Here is a 24,326-nt window from a genome sequence, read left to right as displayed (position 1 = left end):
ACACAGACACACACACACACAGAGTTTATGTGTATATTTTTCTAAACTGTTTAAAATATATGCACACATCATACCCACTTGTCTAATAATACTTCAGTATATATTTCCTAAGAATGAGAATAGTCTCGTATGGTATCCAGAGTATAGTTATCAAATTTAGGACATTTAATATTATGCAACTTTAACATTTAATCCATATTTTAGTTCTGTCACTTATCTCAGTGATGTCCTTCATAACAGTTTTTCCCCCAGTTCATTTTGCCAGCTGGAATCACATATTGCTTTTAACTTGTCATATCTCTTTAGTTGCCTGTCTTTACTTTTGTGCTATTGCTGTGTTTTAAGAATACAAGCCAGTGCTTTTAGAGAATATCTCTGCAGTTTGGGTTTCTGTGATGTTTCCTCCTGATTAGATTCCAGTTATACCTTTTTTTGTGTGTGTGGCTAAAATAGAAGACAGACTTTTTTTCTTGAGGTATAGTTTACCTTTTAGAGATACACTTATTTTTTAGCAGAAAAAATTTTAACAGCCCTGTTAGATATAGTTAATATACCATAAAATTCACCCTTTTAAAGTGTAGCTCAGTGCATTTGGATGTATTCAGAACTGTGCAACCATCACAGCTATCTAATTTTAGAACATTTCCACTACCTCAAAAAGAACTTTCATACCTGTTCACCATCATTCCCCATTGCACCCTCTCTATAGCCACTAACAACCACTAGTCTGCTGTATCTATGGATTTGTCTTCTTTGGATATTTTATATAAATTCATACAATATGTGATCTTTTATGTCTGGCTTCTTTCACTTAGCATAATATTTTCAAGGTTCATCCATGTTGTAGCATGTATCAGTATGCTTTTTATGACTGCATAATTTTGGATTTTATTTGTATACCACATTTTGTTTATCTGTTCATTCATTTAAGGACATTTGGACAGCAGAAGTATTCTTAAAGCACTGAAGTTCATAATTTCAAAGTGATTATTACTTCACTACTTTAAGATGCCTTTTTTTTTTTTTTTTTTTTGGCATCATCCATCAAGTTTTCGGGAAAGCCTAGAATCCTGACCACTAGTCTACCAGGGAGGTCCCAGGACTCATTCTTTAAGAGCTTGGAGTAATTACACAATAACTTTCATTTATATCATGGTAAACCCAACATTTTTGCAGAAGGAGTATTAATTATTTTATAAATATTTTCTAGTGATGCAAATTCTGATTTTGGGATGTTGAACAACTGGTAAGCCAGTATATCTATTTACATTTGCCTCAAGGTGTGTAGTGGATAATGTGTAAGATGAGTAATAGTCTGTAAAGCAATGTTGTCTGATAGAACTTTCTGTAAAGATGAATACGCTCAGTCTGATATAATAGTTGCATGGTTGTTGAGCACTTCAAATGTGACTAATGCTGTGGAAGAACTGAATTTCTAGTTTTAATTAATTTAGTTTTTAAAAGCTATATGGCTAATGGTTGCAGAATTGAATAGTGCACCTTTAATCAAAAGGTATTGGTGCTGAGGTCCAGCCTCAGCAGAGTCCAGGGATATCCTCAGGATGGACAACGTCGGCAAATGAAGAAAGATAGAGAAAGAGATAAGGAGAGAACAACATGGGGTGACCAAGCTTCAGTGAGCGAGGCCTGTTTTACTTTATTTTCCTCGGGGCTTTTATACCCCAAATTGTACATACAGCAAGGTGAAAAATGCAGAATCAACTCAATATTCCATCAGTAATACCTTTTATCAATATTAGGTTCCTTCTTGTAAGAGTCTTATTTTTTGTACATCATCTTCTGTCCCGGAGGCCTGTTGATATTCCATGACCTCTTTTTGATAAATGTTGGTCAGCCAGAACAATAATGTTCCCTTAAAGTGTTTCTTCTTAAATTCTTAGCCTGCGTCGCCCTTAAAGTACAGAGTTACATTTTTATGGAGCAAAGATTCAGCAGGTTACAGCAAAGAAAGAACTTATTAACTCAAAGTCTAATGTTGCTAACGCTAAAGCTACTGCTTGTTATTTCTACATCTCGACTATATGCACTCCCAGGAACACAGTGGATAAGGGATGTGAGAACTTGGCAGCAAGCATAGGCTCAACAATGTTGCAAGAGTCTGGATAAACCTGCCAAGTAAGCTAGAATGCTAACAGGATATCTGAAACACTCCTTTCATGCCCAGGAGATTTATTAACTAAAGCCCTAAGTTAACTCTTACCAGAGAAAGGTGGTGGGGGACAGCCCCCTGCTAATGTCAGAAGAGCTGGTGAAAGACATAAAAGAGTAAAACAGACAGATTCTGGTTTGGGGGTAGATGCTCGAGCAGGTCCAGGGGGTCTGTCGAGTCCTGAGGCCTTGCTTAATCAGGACTCTTCTGCATGACCTTGTCATGGGTGGGATGGCCCAGGGAGTCCCTCGAGTCCTGCATGACCTTGTCATGGGTGGGATCTCCCATGCTGGCTCCCGGCATATTGGTGTAAGTAAATATCCCACTTGCTAAAGATTAAACACTTGGTAGTATGTGAAGAGTATTATGCAACGTGTTGTAGATGCCAGTCAGACATATATTTCAGTTAATTACCAATTTAAGTTCCTACTTAGCTTGTTCTAAAATACCTGGAGTAAGGTAACACATGGGAAGACCACTATGCCATTCAGAGGAGAGAGACTAGAGGAAGATGCTGTCATCCCGTTTGTACCTGACTGAAATCTAGATCACAGATTTCTCCTTTGTAGATAAAAATTTTAGGGTGTTGATCACTATGGTGGGAACAGCCAAATAGCCTTTTCTTTCTCAGTTTTCTTAAAGAATTGGTGACTTTTTTGGATCTTTTCTCGTTGCTTTTTTAGAAGTTCTTACCAGTTTCAGCTTGCAGTAGTATCTGTCATATTTCTGGAGAGAAGATCTATATTGGAACAATATTTAAAATAACCGTTTCTGGAGAATTTTGGATGAGAAGGTGCCAGATAATCTGACTTTTAACTGTGTTCAGTTAGCCTTAAACACTTTTTGTCTCTGCTTTCAAATTGCTATCTTGTGGAACTTCCCTGGTGGTCCATTGGTTAAGAATTGAGATTCCACTTCAGGGGGCACAGATTTGATTCCTGGTTGAGGAACTAAGATCCTACAGGCTACATGGTGCAGCCAAAAAATAAACCAAAAAAATAAAATTTATATCTTTTAAAATATATTATCTTTTCTGTAGGCCACTATATGTAAAAGAATTAGCAATATCGTTAGCCTTGAGGCCATCTATGAGTAAGACAATACCTGTGTCTCCATTTCTGAGCAGTCTAGTATAGTTATAATTTGGGGTCATTTGATCTGTTACTGGATTTTATTCTTTCCTAGTTCTTTTAATTGTACTGTGCTCTCTATATGATTTTAGATCTCTTCTCATTCTTTGCCTTGGTTTCTTTTTTAATTTGGCCATACCACGCAGCATGTGGGATCTTAGTTCCCCAACCAAGGATCAAACCCATGGCCAAGCTGCATTGAAAGCATGGAGTCTTAACTACTGGACTGCCAGAGATTTATTAAGGATTTTATATTCCTTTGAATAAATATATTCTAGAGAGGCAATAGTGATAAAGAATACAGATTCCCTTGTTTCCACCGTCCTAGTTATTAAGTTTTTCCACATGGTGTCTTTAGACCTTGTAATTTTGGGGGGAGACTCACCTAATTTTCTCATATTTTGCTTTTGTAGGTAATTTTAACCAATCAGATGACAACAAAGTTTGATAGAAATCAGGCCTTGCTGGTTCCTGCACTGGGTAGGCAATTAATCCCACATTTGTAGTTAAATACATTTCTTTCTACCTCTTTGGTATGATGCTTATTGAGTATTGTAAGTTCCATGAAAGCAAAGAAGACTCTCTCTTATTTGCTGATAAATCTTAGCATGGAACACAGTGCCCTGAGATACTGACTCATCCTTTCAATTGTTTAACATTTATTGAGCATCTACTCTCTGGCAACTCTTGTATCAGGTCCATAGTGTATAAGTATTCATAAGATGATTCTTGTTCTCAGAAATCACACACTGTTAAGCAGGAGAAGGGGTGAATCCATTTAAATACAAATCACACTATAATGAATAACTCAGGTTATGACTGTTTCTAACCTTACTCATGGTTTTATTAGGACACAATGCTTCAAGATTTATTTCTACTAAAATCTTTAAGAATATTCTGTCAGAGGTTTTGCTTTTCTTCTGGTGGTCAAAATATGTCACTAAGCCTGTTGATAAGGAAGACTGACGAATAGAATGAGTTTTCTGAAAGCAGGTCGAGGGTAGTGATAATGCTCTGCAGTATTTCCACGGATAGGTAAAAATCTATTAATTTCAGGATGTTAGCCATGTACCTGGTTTTTTGAAATCAAATATACTTTCATTATGTTAAATTGAGTAAAGGAAAATTGTTTTTGGTCAGAGGCGTTCTGAGAGACTTACAATCCAGTCAGTTATCCTGTTCTTTTTCCCTCAGGGGAAAGTTGGGGACATGCTGCTACAATACGGCTTATCTTTCATTGGGACCAAAAGCAAAGGTCAGTATAGAAACAGGTTAGTGATTCTAAATATTGGGTAAATTACACTGAACATTTATCGGTTCCTTAGAGCTAGATGCTCTCTACAGTGCCCCATGAACTAAAGCTTCTGTTGCCTTCATCACCCAAAGCAGGCATAAAAACATGTTGTTATACTGCACAGTTAGCTACATAGGAAGTTCTTTGGAATATTTAAATGATGGGGTGCACCTGAAATGAGTAGGTGGCCAAAGAATGCCACCTTCTAAAGCTCTTTGAAATCAAGTACCATTTATTAACCATGCAGAGGGAAGTGAGTACTCTGTGTTCCTGGAATGGATTGAAAGAAGAGTAAAATCAGGACAAAAGGAAAACTTTTGAGGTTAGCTTTAGGACTTTAATTTATGTGGAAAATAGGATGGTTTTTCTTAGTTTTTTAATATATTTCTTGTATGAAATTATGTCTATTTTTGTTTTCTTTTATATTTCCCTACCTTACTTTTGTTATCCAGTTACTTACTTGCCTTTCACAGGTATTGTTCTTGAAAATAAAACTATGGCAGCATGAAACCTTTGTGTTTGTTTTTAAAGCTACTAAGCAAGTGAACAAACCACTTTTCATTTTCTTCAAAATAGGCAATTGAAAGCCGTGGAGCCTAGAAATGTCAGATTTATGCCAGCCTCTCTACTTTGAAATTAATTAGTATAACCAAGAAAACTTGGTTTGGGAATACTCCAATAAAATGGAGAAATTGAGACAGCATGTGGATAAAGAAAAAAAGAATTGCTTTAACACATACTGGGTTTGGTCAGATATACTATCTCTTTATCTGCATTTCCTCATTCTTGAACAAAGTGAAAAAAATCAAGCCTGACCAAGTTAGGTCTTACTGACCCTGAGCTCATAGCAGAACTGTTTACATCTCTGTACATCTTTTGTAACTAGTTCATGCAGTTTGTTGCTTTTAAAGATGGCATTTCCAAAGACTTCAGGTAACTTTTTTCCCTCCATAATGCATAGTGCTTTGCCATTGACTCCCATCCCCCAACTCTATAAATAGGTCATTGTATACTGAATTCACAAAAGCAGTTCTTTCCTCAGCGACAAACCCTATTGTAAAGATTTGGCAACAGTTCTCCAGATGAGAGTCTTTTGAATGTATTGTTTATATTTTTCCAGATTGAGGTTTTCTGTAAAGTACATCTCACTATTTAAATGTTTTTAGAAATTCCCCGAGCAAGTGTACTATAGTGGTCTTCTATTGTTCTAGTATTAAATACTCAATAACAGAATACATCTAAGAAGAGAGAAAAATAGGAGTAAAGAAAGATACTTCTTCCATCTTTTTCTTTGTTTCTTTCATCTGTTTATGCACTCATCAGAAGGAGTTTTCCTTTGTCAAACCCTAGAAGTTAGCATGGGCTTCCCTGGTGGCTCAGAGGTTAAAGCGTCTGCCTGGAATGTGGGAGACCCGGCCGGGTTCAATCCCTGGGTCGGGAAGATCCCCTGGAGAAGGAAATGGCAACCCACTCCAGTACTCTTGCCTGGAGAATCCCATGGAGGGAGGAGCCTGGTAGGCTACAGTCCATGGGGTCACAAAGAGTCAGACACAACTGAGCATGGTCGGAAAATCATGCTTACTTTCTTCAGAGTTAACCATTTTATGACCTCAGCCTCTTACGAATCCTTCCCAAGAAATTAGTGGTGTAGAACGCTGACATTGAATAGATAGATTTAGGGGAAATCTGCTCTAGGAATGTTTTTCCTGTATCTCATACTATTTTAATGAGTGGCTTGCTTGTGCGAGGTATTTACCTGTGTACCTTATATACAACATTGCATATAATCCATTCAATATCTCTTTTTAACCAAATTTAACTATAGTTGATATACAATATTATATGTTACAGATATACAATATAATGATTCAAAAAATTTTAAGGTTATGCTCCATTTAAAGTTATTATAAAATACTGGCTATATTTGTTGTATTGTACAGTATATCCTTGTAGCTTATTTTATACATAATAGTTTGTACTCTTAATCCCCTACTCCTATACTGCTGTTCTCCCCCTCCCCACTGGTAACCACTCAGTTTTTCTCTGTCTGTGAGTCCTTCAGTAACTCTTTGAAGGCTCTATACCTATTATCATTAACAGTGAGAAGATCAAGGCCCAGGAAGATTAAAAAATAGCAGCTACCATTTTTTGAATATTAACTGTTCTTTATTGTACTAAGTACTCTGTGTGTATATATACATAAAATTTCATTTTATTTTACAAATAACTATGACACAGGTACAGTACCCACATTTTATAGCTGGCTTTATAAGAGGCCATTCCTTTTCTCCTATAATTGCTGTTTCTTGAAAGTAATTATATTACTGCATTGATTGCTAGTGAATCTGAAGGTATATCTTACCTTCCTTTTTAGGTAAAAACCTTTTTTTCCAAACTGCTTTTTGTCCTAGGCTGTAGATATATGATAAGTAGTATGCATACTTTGTTATAATCAGAAGTAGTTGACTTCATTTAATAAAATCAACATTGTTTTATTCATTGTTTGAAATTAGATATCTTTAAGTTATTAAAGTTGCATGAAATCTTGTATACTTTTTAAAATATAGTGTCTTGAAAGGATGGAAATATAAATTCATGCTGGGGGAAAATAGTTTATAAAAATGAACACTTCTAGTCTGAGCAGAAAAATGAAAACCATGACTAGCCAGATTTATATTGAGATTGAACTTCAGTGTCCCATCTCATGCCCCAGTTCCTGTTCTTCCCCAGGATTTTTACCGTTTGACTAGTAACAGAATAACATTTCAGCAGTTATTAAAAGAAATACTTTTGTCTTTGTCCTGTATATTGTGTGGGTTTTCCTCCAATTTGCATATTCATGATAATATGAGGCCAAGATTGTTCAGAATTGTACTGTGCTTTGCCAAGAAGAGCTGGTGGTAGAGTGGAGTAATACATCAACACCCCCACACACTGTTTCATATGTGTCTCAGCTTTAGAGCACAAACTGTGCTTCTGTCTTGTTTCTTCCTGACCTAAACTATGCAGTTCAGCCATATGTTAAGCTTCATCTCAGCTGGGGCCATGAGCCAAGTGATTCTTCAGTTCAGTTTGTTGTTTAAAAAGATATCTTGAGATGCAGACATGAAATAAATTTTGTTTTTACCTAGAAATTCGAGGAAGATTTTTCCACCTGAATACGTAATGTCCCTTTGACTTTAGTATTCTTAAAAACTTGTAAATGCTTCTTAAAAACTTATTTCCTTTTTAATGATTTTCTCAGGAAAGTCGGATATACTGGGTACCTTTTTGGACATATGGTGATATGAGGTGATTTAGATACTCATTTTTCAGAAGATTAGCTAATTTTTGTTTTATTGGATCAAAATGTGGGATTTTTTAATTTTAAGGAGGTGCCTCAATTTTTCCTGTTTTGTTTTGCATTAAAGATAGACAGTCAACCCTAAAGCATCATAAAAGTTCATGATTTCACTCCCTAACACAACTAACAGAACATAACTCCTTAACATAACGTTCTTATGTTACATATTACTTTGCAGTTATTTTATTTATGCATACAATTGCAATTACAAAGATGACATTTTTAATTCTTCTGTTTTCATCCTGAAAGAACAAACCTAAAAACTAGTGAGTGGATGATGGTCTCTAATTGCTTCTTTTTTGAATTATGCCCGAGGACCAGGGCAGTTTCAAAACTGAGAGAATAACAGATGATAAACAAAAATGGCCTTCGTAAATTATCTTTGAAAACAAATCAACATTATATTATATGTAAACAAATAATCTTTTAAGAGAGTCTGATTTTTCTTTTAACTTAGAATCTTCATTGTGTACAGTTATATCAGTTTTTAAAAATTGTGTGAAAGTATTCATAACATAAAATTTACCATTTTAACCGTGTAAGTGTACAATTCAGTGGCATGAAGTATATTCATATTATTGTACAACTATCACCACCATCCATCTCCAGAACTTTTTCATCTTTCCATACTAAAACTCCATGCCTATTAAATAGTAACTACCTGTTCTCCCCCAGCACCAGCCTTTGGCAACCACCATCCTACCTTCTGTCTCTGTGAATCTGACTAGTCTAGGCACTCATTAATATAAGTGGAAGCATACAGTATTGTTCCTGTTGTGACTGGCTTTATTTGACTTGGTGTAATGTCTTCAATATGCTACTGGAGATCAGTGGAGAAAACTCCAGAAAGAATGAAGGGATGGAGCCAATGCAAAAACAATACCCAGTTGTGGATGTGACTGGTGATAGAAGCAAGATCCGATGCTGGAAAGAGCAATATTGCATAGGAACCTGGAATGTCAGGTCCATGAATCAAGGCATATTGGAAGTGGTCAGACAAGAGATGGCAAGGGTGAATGTCGACATTCTAGAAATCAGTGAACTAAAATGGACTGGAATGGGTGAATTTAACTCAGATGACCATTACATCTACTACTGCGGGCAGGAATCCCTCAGAAGAAATGGAGTAGCTATCATGGTCAACAAAAGAGTCCGAAATGCAGTACTTGGATGCAATCTCAAAAACGACAGAATGATCTCTGTTCGTCTCCAAGGCAAACCATTCAATATTACAGTTATCCAAGTCTATGCCCCAACCAGTAACGCTGAAGAAACTGAAGTTGAACAGTTTTATGAAGACTTACAAGATCTTTTAGAACTAACACCCAAAAAAGATGTCCTTTTCATTATAGGGGACTGGAATGCAAAAGTAGGAAGTCAAGAAACACCTGGAGTAACAGGCAAATTTGGCCTTGGAATGCGGAATGAAGCAGGGCAAAGACTAATAGAGTTTTGCCAAGAAAATGCACTGGTCATAGCAAACACCCTCTTCCAACAACACAAGAGAAGACTCTACACATGGACATCACCAGATGGTCAACACTGAAATCAGATTGATTATATTCTTTGCAGCCAAAGATGGAGAAGCTCTATACAGTCAACAAAAACAAGACCAGCAGCTGACTATGGCTCACATCATGAAATCCTTATTGCCAAATTCAGACTCAAATTGAAGAAAGTAGGGAAAACCACCAGACCATTCAGGTATGACCTAAATCAAATCCCTTATGATTATACAGTGGAAGTGAGAAATAGATTTAAGGGCCTAGATCTGATGGATAGAGTGCCTGATGAACTATGGACTGAGGTTCGTGACATTGTACAGGAGACAGGGATCAAGACCATCCCCATGGAAAAGAAATGCAAAAAAGCAAAATGGCTGTCTGGGGAAGCCTTACAAATAGCTGTGAAAAGAAGAGAGGAGAAAAGCAAAGGAGAAAAGGAAAGATATAAGCATCTGAATGCAGAGTTCCAAAGAATAGCAAGAAGAGATAAGAAAGCCTTCTTCAGTGATCAATGCAAAGAAATAGAGGAAAACAACAGAATGGGAAAGACTAGAGATCTCTTCAAGAAAATTAGAGATACCAAGGGAACATTTCATGCAAAGATGGGCTCGATAAAGGACAGAAACGGTCTGGACCTAACAGAAGCAGAAGATATTAAGAAGAGGTGGCAAGAATACACGGAAGAACTGTACAAAAGATCTTCACGACCCCGATAATCATGATGATGTGATCACTAATCTAGAGCCAGACATCTTGGAATATGAAGTCAAGTGGGCCTTAGAAAGCATCACTACAAACAAAGCTAGTGGAGGTGATGGAATTCCAGTGGAGCTATTTCAAATCCTGAAAGATGATGCTGTGAAAGTGCTGCACTCAGTATGCCAGCAAGCTTGGAAAACTCAGCAGTGGCCACAGGACTGGAAAAGGTCAGTTTTCATTCCAATCCCAAAGAAAGGCAATGCCAAAGAATGCTCAAATTACCGCACAATTGCACTCATCTCACATGCTAGTCAAGTAATGCTGAAAATTCTCCAAGCCAGGCTTCAGCAATATGTGAACCGTGAACTCCCTGATGTTCAAGCCTGTTTTAGAAAAGGCAGAGGAACCAGAGATCAAGTTGCCAACATCCGCTGGATCATGGAAAAAGCAAGAGAGTTCCAGAAAAGCATCTATTTCTGCTTTATTGACTATGCCAAAGCCTTTGACTGTGTGGATCACAAGAAAGTGTGGAAAATTCTGAAAGAGATGAGAATACCAGACCACGTAACTTGCCTCTTGAGAAATCTGTATGCAGGTCAGGAAACAACAGTTAGAACTGGACATGGAACACCAGACTGGTTCCAAATAGGAAAAGGAGTGCGTCAAGGCTGTATATTGTCACCCTGCTTATTTAACTTATATGCAGAGTACATCATGAGAAATGCTGGGCTGGAAGAAACACAAGCTGGAATCAAGATTGCCGGGAGAAATGTCAATAACCTCAGATATGCAGATGACACCACCCTTATGGCAGAAAGTGAAGAGGTGCTAAAAAGCCTCTTGATGAAAGTGAAAGAGGAGAGTGAACAAGTTGGCTTAAAGCTCACATTCAGAAAACGAAGATCATGGCATCCGGTCCCATCACTTCATGGGAAATAGATGGGGAAACAGTAGAAACAGTGTCAGACTTTATTTTTGGGGGCTCCAAAATCACTGCAGATGGTGACTGCAGCCATGAAATTAAAAGATGCTTACTCCTTGGAAGAAAAGTTATGACCAACCTAGATAGTATATTCAAAAGCAGAGACATTACTTTGCTGACTAAGGTCCGCCTAGTCAAGGCTCTGGTTTTTCCTGTGGTCATGTATGGATGTGAGAGTTGGACTGTGAAGAAGGCTGAGCGCCGAAGAATTGATGCTTTTGAGCTGTGGTGTTGGAGAAGACTCTTGCGGGCCCCTTGGACTGCAAAGGAGATCCAAGCAGTCCATTCTGAAGGAGATCAGCCCTGGGATTTCTTTGAAAGGAATGATGCTAAAGCTGAAGCTCCAGTACTTTGGCCACCTCATGCCAAGAGTTGACTCATTGGCAAAGACTCTGATGCTGGGAGAGATTGGGGGCAGGAGGAGAAGAGGACAACCCAGGATGAGATGGCTGGATGGCATCACGGACTCGATGGACATGAGTCTGAGTGAACTCTGGGAGATGGTGATGGACAGGGAGGCCTGGCGTGCTGCGATTCATGGGGTCACAGAGAGTCGGACATGACTGAGCGACTGAACTGAACTGAATGTCTTAAAGGTTCATTTCAGTAGATGTTAGAATTTCTTTCCTTTTTTAAGACTAATATTCCATAGTTTGTATATACTTCATTTTGTTTATCCAGTCATCTGTCAGACACTTATGCTGTAGCTTCTACCTTGAGCTTTTGTGAATAAGTTATATCAGTTCTAAAGTAATTTTTAAAAGGCAGTTTAAAAGTTTTTGCTTGTAAAGTTTACCCATGAACAGGAATTTGAATTGCATGGGTCCACTTATAGATGTCTTTTTTTCAATAAATATAATTTCTGTATTTTCATTTTGGTCGTGGTGGTTTAGTCACTAAGTTGTGTCCGCCTCTTGTGACCCCATGGACTGTAGCCCGCCAGGCTCCTCAGTCCATGGGATTCTCCAGGCAGCAATACTGCAGTGGGTTACCGTGGATCTTCCTGACCCAGGGATTGAACCTGGGTCTGCTGCTTTGCAGGCCAATTCTTTAGCAACTGAGCTATGAGAGAAGCCAGCGAGATCACAATCTGTGGAATTAAAAGAACTGGAGTTGAGTCCTAAGTCTGTCACCTTCCTGCTCTTGGATAGCTCTTAATTCATTTTTGTAGCAGAGTATTTGGATTTTGGGGTTTCCCAGGTGGCACTAGTGGTAAAGAATCTGCCTGCTAAAGCAGGAAACATAAGAGACTCCAGTTTGATCCTTGGGTTGGGAAGATCCTCTAGAGGTGGGCATGGTAACCTACTCTAGTATTCTTCCCTGGAGAATCCCATGGACAGAGGAGCCTGGCAGGCTGTGGTCCATAGGGTCGCAAAGAGCTGGACACCACTGAAGCAACTTAGCGTGCATGCACATTCAGGGTTTTGATTGCAGAGGGATTGGTATGCCTAACCCTGTGTTGTTCAAGGGTCAGCTGTATTTGTTGCTGTTATGGTATTTGAGCATAGTTAATAAGAATTTAGAATTTTATTTCTCAACCACTTTGAGCTTTCAGTTTTAGAGTACACAATAAAATTGTGCCTAATCAGACCTTGTCCTGTTATGACAATGATTTTTATGAACATACTCATTTTGAAAGAATGTGTTTTCCTAGATTGATTGTATTAGTATAATGAGTATGTGTTCCTCAGTTGTATACCAAGAAATTCTTAATGCTTCTCATATATAAAAAATACACAATTACTGCAGAAAGTTTGAAAGATATAGATAATCAAACAAAAAAATAACCTTTACCTTGTAATAGCAACTTAACTTTGGTTGTAGTCTTCTAGTAATTTTTCTCTATAAAATGTGGGATCATACAGTATAACTTATACTTTGTATATTATTAATATTTTCCCATCTCATTAAATATTTTCTCCCACCTTATTTTACGTGTAACAGTATCTTGTCGTGCATAAAATAATTTATTTGAATTAGTCATTGTCTTTTTAGGTTGTTTTAAAATTTCAGTTATGCAAACAATTCTATTGTTATTATATGTAATAGTTATATATATTATATATAGTTATTGTTTTAAGGAAGTGTTTTTTATATTTCTTTGTGTGTTCTTAGCAACAAAATAATAGAATTATAATGAAAAACTATAAATTATGAACTCAGTCATCTGAACTAATTAATTAAGACATGTGTTTGTATTTATTTTTCTCTAAGCAGGTTGGCGACATTGTACAAATCACCAAGCCAGAAGGAATCTACAGTACCATTTCAGATCACAGTCAGTATTACTTGATTAGAGTGGGATTTTGGTGTTAGTGGGCAGTAATTATTTGAAGAAAGCATTTACAAATTGCTTCTATTAACTTCTGTAGGCAGTGAACATATTTGAGGACAGATTTTGATGTTTAGAACATTATCCCCAAAATAGTAGTATATATAAAGAATAGTCAAAATTGAAGTGAAATTTATTCTTAAGAACAGAGGAAATACTTATTTGTAGGGTAGTGTGTTCCATGTCCTGGGTAATGTCAGGATATTAAAGATTTTTTTTAAGCCGTGCCTTGTGGCCTGTGGGATACTTCCTTTCACTTCTTCCAGTAAAGCTACCATAAAGTTTGTTAGGATTGCCCTTTAGAGATTATTTTTATAATGCACTATTATTTCTACATATGTGTATGTATAAGTAAATACATAAGAGACTCTAAATAAAAATAGTATAGTCCTGGCTTGGACACCTGTCTTTGAGGTTTATCCTCTTCACTCACTGTGGTTGATAACTTCTATCCCAAGAATAAAGTAGGTCTCTTATTACTTTAAAGTATTTGGAAGACCAATTGTTATTTTAGATGTTCTTAAAGCATACTTGTATACTTTTGCATCTTGCAGCCTCAGGGATTTAGAGATGCTGTTGTTGCTACTGCATATTCATTGCAAACAGAAGGTTCATTGAATTCCCGGAAGCGATCGCGGGACTCAGAGGAAGAACAGGAATCCAAAGAGTAGTCTCAAAGTATACAGATGTATTGAGGCTATGAGAAATGCAATGTTTACAAGTAGTAGACTCTTACTTTAGAGTATAAACACGCTATGGTGTGAATGAATTAGGTCTATATATTAAGTGAATGGTGAATGAACAAATCAGGTCTATACTAAGTGAAACTACTTAACAAATATGATTCTCTGAAAGAGTTCTTCTAAATTAAGCATTGTTCTATAGTTATATGTGACCCTGTTTTCCTTGTTAATAACAATGAGTAGAGATGTTACAGGTATTGTGTTTTGCAAATGTGGAAAGGTGATCTTGTGTGGCTAATCTGAATTTATTATTCATACTGTTTTTTTTCCCTTGTTTCTTTGCCAGTTGCCTAGACATTTCTAGGAAGAAAAGATTTTTTTTTTCACATCACCGTTGTGCTCTCCTCTTTAAATGTAGCTTTGATAACTCTTAAAAATGACCTATTTCTATTATAAAGAAAAGCCAGCACGATGAGTCAGCATATTATTACATTCAGTTGATGGGTAGGATACAAATTTTAGATGACCACTCTGATTTTAGTTACCTCAATCCTAAAATTGAAGTCATTGGTTTATTTTTTAATGTTATTTTATAATGTTAAAGGAAAGACTTAGAAGTTGTTATCCCATCTAGAACATTGACTGGAACATACATCTTCAGAATATTCAAGTTGATAAGCTCACAGTCATTTATTTCTGTATTTTTGAAACATGATGTGATCCAGTTCTAGGTGTATTGACATTTTCCTCTGAATAATCTTAACACTGCTTGAATAAATTAAAAATCTGAATTCTTGAGTGATTTCAAAGTCTAAAAATGTTTTGGTACCTGGTTCGTCTTAGTACTTCTTAATTCATTTACAAGATTTACTTTGACTCCTAGAGAAGAAAATTATTTAAGTGACTGAATATTATATAATGTGACAACCATATTTTCCAGATTTTAGTGACAGTTGGTATTTCCTGTCCCAGACTGAACACTAAATTCATAAAATTTTAAACAAGTAATTATTCTGTAATTGATTATACACAATCTTAACTATAGTTTGCAAAGACTTTTTAAGAAGCAAAAGAAGGCACTGCTAGCCATTATACCAGGACATAAATCAGGACTATCCCAGGAAAATCAGGTTTATGGGCATCCTAATTATCTAAGACAAATTTCAATTGATTACTTTAGGATAACCAAGTGTAGCTATCTTATTTTTGAGCACTTTAAGGCATATATTTTTATTATAATTAATGCAGTCATTGTAAAAATTTACTTGTCATTTTATATTCTGTCTACTCAAATCATAACATTAGGAGAGTAAGGGGGTTTTTAAGTGATAAATATCAGTGTTACCAGGCATCAGATACTGTTAAGAGCTCATTTTATAAAGCATTATAACACTGTACTTTAAAAGAACTGTAGGACTCTGAATATAGACAAAGCGAAGTGTATTTCTTTTGTTTGCAACTTTTAAAATAAAATTTACATATCATAGCTTTTCAAAATTGTTGCTATTGCTTAAAAGATATTTATTTTTCTAGTTATAAACTCAGTCTGCCTGGGGTATAATAACAAAATACCACTGAATTACACAACAGAATTTTCTCATGGTTTTTCACGGTGTCCTAGCATGGTTTGGTTCTGGTGAGGGCTGTCTCCCTTGCTTGCAGACAGCTGCCTTCATAGAGTGTGCTCACAAAGATTTTCCTAGGTGGATGTGTGTGGAGAAAGATCATTCTCTCTTCCTTGTCTTATATGGCCACCATTCTTAATGAGAAATCCACTCTTATAACCTCATTTAACATTAATTACTTCCTAAAGTCCTGTCCTCAAATAGATTGGAGGTAGGGCTTCAGCATATGAATTTTGAGAGGACACAATCAGTCCATAGCATTCTGCCCCTGGTCCCCCCAAATTCATGTCTTTCTCACACAGAATACATACATGTCATCCCAGTAGCCCCAATTCATTCCAGCATCAACTGTAAAGTACAAAGTCTCATTAAAATATCCTTTTGGGGCTTCCCTGGTGGTCCATTGGTTAAGAACCTGCCTTCCAATGCAGTATATGTGGGTTCAGTCCCTGGTTGGGGAACTAAGGTACCACATGCCATGGAGCAAGTAAGCCCATGTGTTGCAACTAAGACCCAGCATGGCTAAATAAATAAATATTTTAAAAGATACCGTCTAAATTAGACATATGTGAGATTCCAAGTACAATTTTAAAAATTTATTTATTTGGCTGCATTGGGTCTTAGTTGTGGCACGTGGGATCTTCACTGAGCGAATGAACTCTAGTTGTAGCGTGCAGGCTCAGTAGCTCTGCAGCGTGTAGGATCTTAGTTCCCTGACCAGGGGTCGACCCCTGTTTCCTGCACTGCAAGGCAGATTCTTAACCACTGGACCACCAGGGAAGTCCCCAGGTATAATTCTTTACGAGGCAAAATGCTTCTCCGGCTGTGAACATGTGAAACCTGACACGTTTCCAAAATACAGTGACAGGACAATGATCGAATAGACATTCTAAAGAGAGAAGTACAGGAGGAAAAGCAGAGTGATGGGTCCCAAGGAAGTCCAAAGCCTAGCAAGGTAAATTCCATTAGATCTTAAGGGTCGACATTAATCCTTTTTGCTTTGATACTCTGCCTTCCAGCCCTGCTGGCATGGCAGTATCACCCCACAGCTGTGTGGGAGCTTTGCCCCTGAACTCTGGCCAGAGGCCATCTGACCTGTTGAAAATGAGGCACTAGTCTTCATGGCCTCTGAATGGCCCTCACATTTAGTTTTCCTTCTTAAAGAATACCTGATGTTTGCAGCGAAACAGCTCTCAAGTTCTGTCAAATCCAAGAAGTCAGCCTTCATTTTGTCCTATCTTTGCCCCTGACAGTTCAAACTAGCAATGTTTGTGCTCTTATAATCCCATAAGCTTTTTATGGAGTGATGGTCCAGCCACACCCCGATGTCCTCTTCAGAACATGTCCAGTTTTTTGCAATATGGATAGGCTGAGAATTTTCCAAATCTTTAGGTTCTGGTTCCTTTTTGCTTAGCAATTTCTTCTTCAATTCATGTGTATCATTATTTTGAGTTTTATTATTAAGTAAGGAATCAAGCCACTTCTTCAGTACTTTGCTTAGACTCCCCAGCTAAACAGCCAGTTTCATTACCTGCAAGTTCTAAATTCCATGAAGCCTGTGTCCTGCCATGTTATAACAAGGGTCATCTTTTCTCCAGTTCCTGATAACACATTCCTTATTTTTGTTTGAAATCTTACCAGAATCACCTTTAATATCCATATTTCTAGCTTGCCACCTCCAAACTCTTCCAGCCTCCATTACTTCCCAAAGCTTCTTGCCCATTTTAGGTATTCCTTAAAGCTAGGCTCTGCTTCTCAATACTAAAATCTGTAGTGATAGTTTGTGCTGCCATGGCAAAACCCCATATATTGGGTGGCTTAAAACAAGTTTATTTTCGCACAGTTCTAGAGGCTAGAAGTCCCAGATCATGGGGCTTGCATTGTTTCTGATGTGGTGAGAGATCTCTTCCACTGCCTGTTCTCACTACATTCTCACGTGATGGTTAGAGGTTGAGAGCACACATGAGCAAGCTTTCAGTTGTCCTTGTAAGGGTACCAATCCTATCATGAGGACATTGCTCTTACGACCTCGTGTGTGCGTGCTAAGTCGCTTCAGTCATGTCTGACTCTTTGCAACCCTATGGACTGTAGCCTGCCAGGCTCTTCTGTCTGTGGCGTTCTCCAGGCAAGAATACTGGAGTGGGTTGCCATGGCCTCCTCCAGGGGATCTTCCCAACCCGCGAACCCGTGTCTCTTATGTCTCCTGCATTGGCAGGTGGGTTCCTTACCCCTAGTGCCACCTGGGAAGCCCCAACCAGGTCTCCTGCATTGCAGGCAAATTCTTCATGGAATGAGCCACCAGGGAAGACCCCTTAGGACCTCAGTTCAGTTCAGTTCAGTTGCTCAGTTGTGTCTTGACTCTTTGAGACCCCATGGACTGCAGCATGCCAGGCTTCCCTGTCCATCACCAACTCCTGGAGCTTGCTCAAACTCATCATCGAGTCAGTGATTCCATCCAACCATTTCATCCTCTGTCGTCCCCTTCTCCTCCTGCCTTCAATCTTCCCCAGCATCAGGGTCTTTTCCAATGAGTCAGTTCTTTGCATCAGGTGGCCAAAGCATTGGAGTTTCAGCTTCAACATCAGTCCTTCCAATGAATATTTAGGACTGATCTCCTTTAGAATGGAATGGTTGGATCTCCTTGCAGTCCAAGGGACTCTCAAGAGTCTTCTCCAACACCACAGTTCAAACTGAATCCCAGAGCTCAGTTAACCTTAATTACCTCCTAAAAACCTTGTCACCAAAAATAGTCACATTGGAGGTTAGAGAATAACAAGAATTTGGGGGAGATACAGTTGAATCTGTACTAAACAAAATACATATATAAATATATTTTTAAATAGTATTGTAATCTGCTTTTTTGTAAATCTTAATATATTCTCATATGTTCCACATAATTAAATTTTTCTATAATATTTCTCAATGGTTGTACCTAAGGGAATGGCTACCTACTCCAATATTCTTGCCTGGAGAATTCCATGGACTGAGGAGCCTGGTGGGCTACTCTCTGAAAGGTCGCAAAGAGTCAGACACAGCTGAGCAACTAACACATGTACTTTTAAATTTTCTTTTGGAGTTTTAGTTATTACTGTATTTTTACTGTTATAAACAACACTTCTAATAAGCATATATATTCCTTTTAACAGAAATTGAAATTAGGGCTTCCCCGGTGGCTCAGTGGTGAAGAATCTGTTTGCCAAGGCAGGAGACACAGGTTCAGTCCCTGGGCTGGGAAGATCCCACATGTAGCAAATAAGCCCATGTGCCACAACTTTTAAGGCTCTGTTCCAGAGGCTGCAACAACAGAAGCCACTGAAATCAGAAGTCTACGCACCACAATTAGAGAAAGCCTATACAGCAACAAAGACCCAGCACAGCCAAAATAAACATGATGAAAAAAATTTTTTTAAGAAATTGAAATTATGATTTGTATTAATTTCCTTTTTCTGCTGTCATAAATTACTGTCGATTAGTGGCTCAAAAGAACACGAGTCTGAAATCATTTGTTCAACCCCTGGAGTTTACTCAAACTCATGTCCATTGAGTCAGTGATGCTATCCAACCATTTCATCCTCTGTCATCCCCTTCTGCCTTCAATCTTTCCCAGCGTCAGAGTATTTTCCAATGAGTCAGTTCTTCACATCAGGTGGTCAAAGTATTGGAGTTTTAGCTTCAGCATCAGTCCTTCCAATGAACACCCAGGACTGATCTCCTTTAGGATGGACTGGTTGGATCTCCTTGCAGTCTAAGGGACTCTCAAGAGTCTTCTCCAACACCACAGTTCAAAAGCATCAATTCTTCAGCACTCAGCTTTCTTTATAGTCCAACTCTCACATCCATACATGACTACTGGAAAAACCATAGCTTTGACTAGACGGATGTTTGTTGGCAAAGTAATGTCTCTGCTTTTTAATATACTGTCTAAGTTGGTCATCACAAAGGGCTAAAATCAAGGTGTCAGCAGGCCTGCATTCCCATGGGAGGGTCTATGGAAAAATCTGTTTTCCTGCCTTTTCCAGCTTCTAGAAGCTGCCTGCATTCGTTGACTCATAGTCCATCTTCAAAGACTTCGGCATAGCATCTTCCAGTCTCTATTTCTGGGTTTCTATTGTCTTTCTCACACTGTCTCTTCCTGCCTCCCCCTTAAAAGGACACCTGTGATTAAATTTAGGGCCCAGTTAGATAATTCAGGATAATATCCCCATCTCCAGGTCCTTAATCACATCTGCAAAGTCTCTTTTGGCATGTAAATTAGCATTTACAAATTTCAAGGATTAGATTGTAAACATTTTGGGGGAAGCCACTATTCAGCCCTTTTAAATTATGTGGCAACATGATTCAGGAAATCATGATCCTTGGGTAATGCATAATATTTCAAAAGCACTGGGATATTTTACTCTTTTCTTAACTTTTCACAGATGATTATTCCCATGTATGAAACTGAAAGAAAAGAGAGGATGTTTTCTTAGGTTTTTGAAAGCTTTATTTATTTTTTTTTTGAAGAGTATTACTTTTTCTTAATTGTAAAATATGTAGTACAGGCATACTTCTAAAATAGTGCAGTTTGAAGAAAAAAAAAACAAAAAACGTGCAGTTTGGTACTAGTTCAGTTCAGTCACTCAGTTGTGTCTGACTCTTTGCAACCCCATGAATTGCAGCATGCCAGCCTCCCTGTCCATCACCAACTCCTGGAGTTCACTCAAACTCACATCCATTGAGTCGGTGATGCCATCCAGCCGTCTCATCTTCTGTCGTCCCCTTCTCCTCCTGCCCCCAATCCCTCCCAGCATCAGAGTCTTTTCCAATGAGTCAACTCTTTGCATGAGGTGGCCAAAGTACTGAAGTTTCAGCTTTAGCATCACTCCTTCCAAAGAACACCCAGGACTGATCTCCTTTAGAATGGACTGGTTGGATCTCCTTGCAGTCCAAGGGACTCTCAAGAGTCTTCTCCAACACCACAGTTCAAAAGCATCAATTCTTTGACGCTCAGCTTTCTTCACAGTCCAACTCTCACATCCATACATGACTACTAGAAAAACCATAGCCTTGACTAGATGGACCTTTGTTGGCAAAGTAATGTCTCTGCTTTTTAATATGCTGTCTAGGTTGGTCATAACTCCTTCCAAGGAGTAAGCGTCTTTTAATTTCATGGCTGCAGCCACCATCTGCAGTGATTTGGGAGCTCCCCAAAATAAAGTCTGACCCTGTTTCCACTGTTTCCCTATCTATTTCCATGAAGTGATGGGACCAGATGCCATGATCTTAGTTTTCTGAATGTTGAGCTTTAAGCCAACTTTTTCACTCTCCTCTTTCACTTTCATCGAGAGGCTTTTGAGTTCCTCTTCACTTTCTGCCATAAGGGTGGTGTTATTTGCATATCTGAGGTTATTGATATTTCTCCTGGCAACTTTGATTCCAGCTTGTGCTTCATCCAGCCCAGCGTTTCTCATGATTTACTCTGCATATAAGTTAAATAAGCAGAGTGACAATATACAGCCTTGACGTACTCCTTTTCCTATTTGGTACCAGACCACTGCAATAAAGCAAATAAATCACACAAATTTTTATAGTTTCCCAGTACATAAAAAGTTTTCTTTACACTTTATTAAGTGTGCGGAAGCATGTGTCTAAAAATACAATGTATATACCTTAATTAAAAATAATTTATTGCTTGGAGTAGGAAATGGCAAGCCACTCCAATATTTTTGTTGGGAAAATTCCATGGACAGAGAGTCTGGTGGGCTACAGTCCATGGGATTGCAAGAGTCAGACTGGACTGAGTGACTAACTTTCAAAAGAAAGAATGAGAAACAAAAAAAAAGTATCACCAGCTAACAGTCACATATTTGGTTCTGAAGGATAACTTGCTTGTTTTGATTTCTGGAGAAGAGCAGATTTTTTAGTGCTCATGTATAGGTTTTCTTCTTTCCTTTAGTATTAAAGGACAGAGTCGAAAGCGTATTCATATATATCTTGAGAATTAAAGTGCATTCCAAATGCATATCCCGTCCCACAAGGACTGATTTATTCGTGCTTGCACAGACTTGTGAAAAGCGCATGATGCGCCGGGTCCCTGTGGGGCACATTCATTCTCACAGAAAAGAGTAGCACTTCAGGGTCAGGAACTGGGGCTTCAAGTGGAGAAGTTCTGTAACTGACATAAAAAATATTTCGGAAAACAATTATGTTCAAAACTCAAAAATAAATGGGAAATGTATGCCTTAAAAAGACACACACACACAAATACTTTATTGCTAAAAGAAACCTGTGTTACTAAAAACTCAGCTTTGAGCAAGTCATAATATCGCAAGAGTTAACAAAGATCACTGAGCATAACATAACGAATACAATAATAAGGAAGTTTGAGCTATTATAAGAATTGCCAAAATGTGGCACAGAGATAGAAGGTGAACAAATGCTGTTCGGAAAATGTTGCAATAGACTTGCTCAATGAAGGGTTGTTGCAAACCTTCAGTTTGTGAAAAAACAGTATCTTTGAGATGAAATAAAATGAGATATGCCTGTAATTGTTCAAATATGCAAACACTTTTTAAAAGTAACTCTTTCTTGGTTTTACAAACATCCTTTATTGAAATTTTTTTTTCTGGCAGAATATTATGGCTTTGCAGAATATTATCTGAGCTGATTGTGGCTCAGATCATGAACTCCTTATTGCCAAATTCAGACTTAAATTGAAGAAAGTAGGGAAAACCACTAGACCATTCAGGTATGACCTAAATCAAATCCCTTTTGAATATACAGTGGAAGTGAGAAATAGATTTAAGGGACTAGATCTGATAGACAGAGTGCCTGATGAACTATGGATGGAGGTTCATGACACTACAGGAGACAGGGATCAAGACCATCCCCAAGAAAAAGAAATGCAAAAAAGCAAAATGGCTGTCTGGGGAGACCTTACAAATAGCTGTGAAAAGAAGAGAAGTGAAAAGCAAAGGAGAAAAGGAAAGATGTACCCATTTCAATGCAGAGTTCCAAAGAATAGCAAGTAGAGATAAGAAAGCCTTCCTCAGCAGTCAGTGCAAAGAAATAGAGGAAAACAATAGAATGGGAAAGACTAGAGATTTATTCAAGAAAATTAGAGATACCAAGGGAACGTTTCATGCAAAGATGGGCTCGATAAAGGACAGAAATGGTCTGGACCTAACAGAAGCAGAAGATAGTAAAAGAGGTAGCAAGAGTACACAGAAGAACTGTACAAAAAAGATCTTCACGACCCAGATAATCACGATGGTGTGATCACTCACCTAGAGCCAGACATCTTGGAATGTGAAGTCAAGTGGGTCTTAGGAAGTATCACTACGAACAAAGCTAGTAGAGGTGATGGAATTCCAGTTGAGCTATTTCAAATCCTAAAAGATGATGCTGTGAAAGTGCTGCACTGAATATGTCAGCAAATTTGGAAAACTCAGCAGTGGCCACAGGACTGGAAAAGGTCAGTTTTCATTCCAATTCCAAAGAAAGGCAATGCCAAAGAATGCTCAAACTACCGCACAATTGCCCTCATCTCACACGCTAGTAAAGTAATGCTCAAAATTCTCCAAGCCAGGCTTCAGCAATACGTGAATCATGAACTTCCAAATTTTCAAGCTGGTCTTAGAAAAGGCAGAGGAACCAGAGGTCAAATGGCCAACATCTGCTGGATCATGGAAAAAGCAAGAGAGTTCCAGAAAAGCATCTATTTCTGCTTTATTGACTATGCCAAAGCCTTTGACTGTGTGGATCACAATAAACTGTGGAAATTCTGGAAGAGTTGGGAATACCAGAGCACCTGACCTGAGCCTTGAGAAATCTGTATGCAGGCCAGGAAGCAACAGTTAGAACTGGACATGGAACAATAGACTGGTTCCAAGTAGGAAAAGGAGTACATCAAGGCTGCTTATGGTCACCCCACTTATTTAACTTATATGCAGAGTACATCATGAGAAACGCTGGGCTGGATGAAGCACAAGCTGGAATCAAGATTGCCAGTGGAAATATCAATAACCTCAGATATGCAGATGACACCACTCTTATGGCAGAAAGTGAAGAAGAACTAGAGTCTCTTGATGAAAGTGAAAGAGGAGAGTGAAAAAGTTGGCTTAAAGCTCAACATTCAGAAAACGAAGATCATGGCATCTGTTCCTATCACTTCATGGCAGATAGATGGGGAAACAGTGGCTGACTTTATTTATTTGGGCTCCAAAATCACTGCAGATGGTGATTGCAGGCATGCAATTAAAAGATGCTTACTCCTTGGAAGGAAAGTTCTGACCAACCTAGACAGCATATTAAAAAGCAGAGACATTACTTTGTCAACAAAGGTCCATCTAGTCAAGACTATGGTTTCATCAGTGGTCATGTATGGATGTGAGAGTTGGACTGTAAAGAAAGCTGAGTGCTGAAGAATTGACCGTTTTCAACTGTGGTGTTGGAGAAGATTCTTGAGAGTCCCTTGGACTGCGAGGAGATCCAACCAGTCCATCCTAAAGGAGATCAGTCCTGGGATTTCTTTGGAGGGAATGATGCTAAAGTTTCAGCTTTGGCCACCTCATGCGAAGAGTTG

At 38.2% G+C, this 24,326-nt stretch overlaps 1 protein-coding gene across 1 annotated transcript in view; it reads left to right on the top strand.

The window, feature by feature from the left end:
* Positions 1–15,635, top strand: part of RAD51C (RAD51 paralog C) — a 31,295-nt gene extending 15,660 nt beyond the window's left edge. The window contains exons 6-9 of the mRNA XM_040244205.1: positions 3,714–3,780; positions 4,495–4,555; positions 13,341–13,401; positions 14,010–15,635. Of these exons, the coding sequence (XP_040100139.1) occupies positions 3,714–3,780; positions 4,495–4,555; positions 13,341–13,401; positions 14,010–14,126 (306 nt within the window). The 3' untranslated portion in view covers positions 14,127–15,635. The remainder of the gene's footprint in view (positions 1–3,713; positions 3,781–4,494; positions 4,556–13,340; positions 13,402–14,009) is intronic.
* The last annotated feature ends 8,691 nt before the right edge of the window (positions 15,636–24,326 follow it).

Source organism: Oryx dammah, unplaced genomic scaffold, assembly GCF_014754425.2.
Source record: "Oryx dammah isolate SB20612 unplaced genomic scaffold, SCBI_Odam_1.1 HiC_scaffold_8, whole genome shotgun sequence".
In the NCBI taxonomy this organism is placed as follows: domain Eukaryota; kingdom Metazoa; phylum Chordata; class Mammalia; order Artiodactyla; family Bovidae; genus Oryx; species Oryx dammah.
This window is presented reverse-complemented; position numbering and strand designations above follow the sequence as displayed.